The sequence below is a fragment of the Nannospalax galili genome, unplaced genomic scaffold, assembly GCF_000622305.1.
Source record: "Nannospalax galili isolate Female #2095 unplaced genomic scaffold, S.galili_v1.0 scaffold7, whole genome shotgun sequence".
NCBI lineage: Eukaryota > Metazoa > Chordata > Mammalia > Rodentia > Spalacidae > Nannospalax > Nannospalax galili.
In genome coordinates this window covers 8,791,626-8,795,503 of record NW_008359081.1, presented here as the reverse complement: position 1 = coordinate 8,795,503, position 3,878 = coordinate 8,791,626, and the positions used below count along the sequence as shown (strand labels likewise).

General features: G+C 37.4%; 1 protein-coding gene across 2 annotated transcripts in view; it reads left to right on the top strand.

Moving 5' to 3' along the window:
- Tab3 (TGF-beta activated kinase 1 (MAP3K7) binding protein 3) overlaps positions 1-3,646 on the top strand; it is a 61,782-nt gene extending 58,136 nt beyond the window's left edge. For both annotated transcript variants that reach the window (XM_029558441.1, XM_008822729.3), the window contains one exon: positions 2,708-3,646. In XM_029558441.1, coding sequence (XP_029414301.1) covers positions 2,708-2,856 — 149 coding nt within the window. In that variant the 3' untranslated portion in view covers positions 2,857-3,646. The remainder of the gene's footprint in view (positions 1-2,707) is intronic.
- The last annotated feature ends 232 nt before the right edge of the window (positions 3,647-3,878 follow it).

Below are 3,878 nucleotides of genomic sequence, written 5' to 3'. Positions count from 1 at the left end.
GCAATAGTATATGGAAAGCAAAGCAAAATAATTTTTAGATGACTTACAAATTCTTGAATTTACAAACTTCTCACCCAGGTGTCTAATGTTTGAGCTTTACGCTGCCATTTAGTTGAAATTCGGTTTCTAAAAATAGTAATATGTGTCTGTATAAATATTCTGCGACTTTATGCTCAATGACCCTTAATTTGGAAAGAAAAAGGTACCATTGTAACAAGAAAGAAGAGTGCATGAAATTTTCTTATATTTCATACACTTAAAAAGACATGCACAAGACCCATGCAAACTCAAGCAGACAGAAACCTACCATAGAAATGGAAATGGCCAGCAGGCCATAACCTTAGCCAGAGAGCTATTGGCAGCTGATTCCTGCTGGGAGAGAGAGAGAGTTGATCTTCTTTAAGGGAGTGACCCTAGATAGGCTGACTAGACCCCATTGGATGAACTTGCACTGAGGGACATCTGGGTACACACTAACTTGACTCAATAGGCCCTAACACGTGTGACAGAATACATAAAATCCATTAGGGGGATATGGGAGTACAGATAGGGGAGGGGGTATAAAAATGATTAAGATGTTTTGTATGAAATGCACGAAAATTCAATGAAAAAGACAAATTTTTTTTTGCCTTTACCAGTAGCAATTATTTTAGGAAAAATAATTCTCATTTATCTTTGTAACACTTTATATTTGCTATAGTAAATATATTTATTATTTTTAGCTGCATGCTTTTGAGTAGTTTGTCTTCTGGTTACTATACAAGCATATTGATTAGCCTATTACAAAATTAGAAACCTACTCCAGTTCTTTTTACATTTTTAGTGTGTATTGTACAAATTAGTTGGCTTCGTACATGTGCTTTGATCCGACTCCCTCTTGAGTCTTATTTGTACTAACTACATATTTTCTATAAGGTCAACAAAATGTTTTTTAAGATGCTTTAAAGATTAAATACCTGTAAATTTAAATGAGAACAGACATTGTAAACATAGTATTTCTCTTTGAAATGAGTTGTATCTTCTAGAACTAAAAATGCAGTTTCTGGTCAGTTACATTCTGGTCAGAATGATTTATGATTCCAAATTCCAAATTAAATTGTCGTTGTACTAAATAGGTAAGAGAGTCAACAGATAGCCTGGATTTATGAGATTCAAAGAGGCTTTTTCCTAACTTCTGTGGTTTTGAAAAATATTTTCATATTAAATATTGTACCATCACAATATAAAGTTAAAGGCTACATTTGGGATTAACATAGAAAGACAGAATTTAGCATCTAAATTTCATTTGTTAACTTTTTCAAGATGTTTGTGGACTAAAATGTCACTTGTCCTAAGAAAAGGACAAAATTAGGATTTTAGAGTTTACCTATGAAAATCTGCATCAGTAGTGCATAGTAAGGCAGCTAAAAGTGGCAATTGAAACAAGCCCATCTCCTGAGTGCAGTCAGAAGAATAAGGAACCTAGCAATTTTCTCTAACATAAGGAGACCTTTCTGATTAAGGCTTTAGGATCTTATCATGGGACAAGGTTCGGGGTCTAAACGTGTTTCTTTATCTCTCAGAGTTACAAAACAGATAATTTGATAAACTAGAAGTTAATCTAGTTGGTTTTCAGTGGAAAATAGGCTTAGCAGTAAACCACTGTCAAAGCTCCCCCAGATCTCTGTTTCTTCTATTACCTATTTCAAAAGCTTGCTTACCTTAGATCTTAGTCTCATTGTCAGTTCACAGTGAAGCTTTGCAGTGTTCTCTACGTAGTGTGTAGCCTCCTTCCCTTCCCTCAATTCCTAGGGTAATTCAGTCAGATCTGTACCCTTCTGTCCATGATCTTCATTCTCATTACGGACTCTTCCTACAAGGCAGACTTTGCACATGAACTCTAGGAGCACAGCCTTTTTGGGTCCAGGGCCAGGAAGAATAAAGAATAAGAATACAAGTTTTATAAAGTTCTTATAAAATCCTGGAGATCAGCCTAAGGTTGCTGACATTTGATACTGCCAGGTATAGACAGTTTTCAAACAGTAATGTATGAAGGGCATTTTAGTGCCAAAGAGGAACATTACTGGAATAAAAAGAGTCAGGTATGTTGAATGAATTTTAGCTTTATGAATAACTGTAGCATCTTCTCTTTTCACTATTCTGGGAACAACTTTGTTATAAATTGTACCTGCTGATGACGAAGTATTAGTATAAAACACATGCATATTGCTGGAAGCTAGTATGTCATGGAATAAGGTATCCATTTGTCAGACATTTATTACTCTATGGACACTACTAGTCGAGAGGAAAAGTTACAGAGGAAACAGAATTAACTGAATATACTATAAAATATTTCTCATATTTTTTTCCTGTTCACTGGAATACAGCTTAATTAGTCACTCTTTATGAGTAACAAACGAACTAGAAAAGCAACTGGTTCTGGATGTGTCCCATTCTCTTTTTATAGCACAAAGGTGTTTAGAACCTAGCATGTATATGTGTATATATATGTATGTACGTGTGTATGTATGTGTATCCTTTATCCTTTCGAACCTTCTGTTCAGTTATGTTTTTCCAATAGTAGGTTTTCTAATTAGCTTACCCATTAGGTAAGGTAGGAAATCCCTTCCCTTGCACTTTTGTGGTATTTTTTTCATTTCAGTTTGGGTCAGTTTGGGTTATACTCAGAAAACGTTTGATCTTCTCCTCTCCCCTTTGCCTTCTTCAGAATATCTAAGTGGCTGCAAACAGCCTCCTCGGACACAACACCGAGATGAAGATTATGAAGGCGCTCCATGGAATTGTGACAGCTGTACCTTTCTCAACCACCCAGCACTGAATCGCTGTGAGCAGTGTGAGATGCCACGGTACACTTGAGTTCAGAAAAGTCGGCACCAGGTTGAGAGTGAAACTGGGAGCTCCCACCAGAAGAAAAGGAAGCCTCGGGACTGCGTTAATCTGCCCAGCCTTTTCATTTCTGATTGCATGGGGGGAGGAGGAGGAATGGCCCTGTGGGCACTGGGCTCACCAAAGGAAAAATGGGAAGGTCTTTCTTTGTTCCTTTCATAACTCACTGCGGAGTGAGAGGTCGAAGGGGATACTTGAAACTGGGAAAGGATTCACTCCTGAAAGAATGTACACAGGGAAGTCATGGCTTTTCTGTGGAATCTCAATTGTTAAAGTTACTGCTGAGTGGCTCTTACTTTTTAAAGATGAACTTTGAATTATAGTAGAACATGTTACAGTTTATGCAGACAAACTGTGAATACCAGAGCAGACTTACCTGTAGGGTCACAGCTCTGGAGACCAAGGCTCCACTGTGCTTCTACCTGCTGCTTCTTGCGAGGAGGTCAGGAAGGAGCACCCAGGATATGGTTTCTTTTCTTTTTGCAAAATAATGAGGGTATTTGTAATTGCTGCTTTTTTCAGGGGTAATTTTTAACACACATACATACGCAAATAAGAAAATGTGATCTGTAGCAGTCAGGAATTAGGCATATCATGCCCTTTGTGAAAAAGTACAATCAGAGCTAGTAAGATCCCTTTTGCTTGAACAGTGATTCATCAAGCTACTGATCCGCACTGTTAACTAAGACCTACTTAAACCACATAATTTAAATTACTGTGTACTTTTCTTAGGCTATTGGTTTTAAAAGTAACAAAATGTGGTTTTATTAAAAAAAAATGACACTCTCATAAAACTGTGCTTTGCCAGTAGCACAGTGAATGTATGCCAGACACAAGTCCATTCCAAATCCGTTTGGAAATCCTGAGCTCAGCTGTGGTTCTTAAGAAGTGTTTGTGATTCTTAAGAAGGGTTTGTGACCCATAGGGCCCTCTGTCCCCTGCCTTACGTTTTAAGTTTATGATCATGCTCCATGATGTTTACAGCACAGATA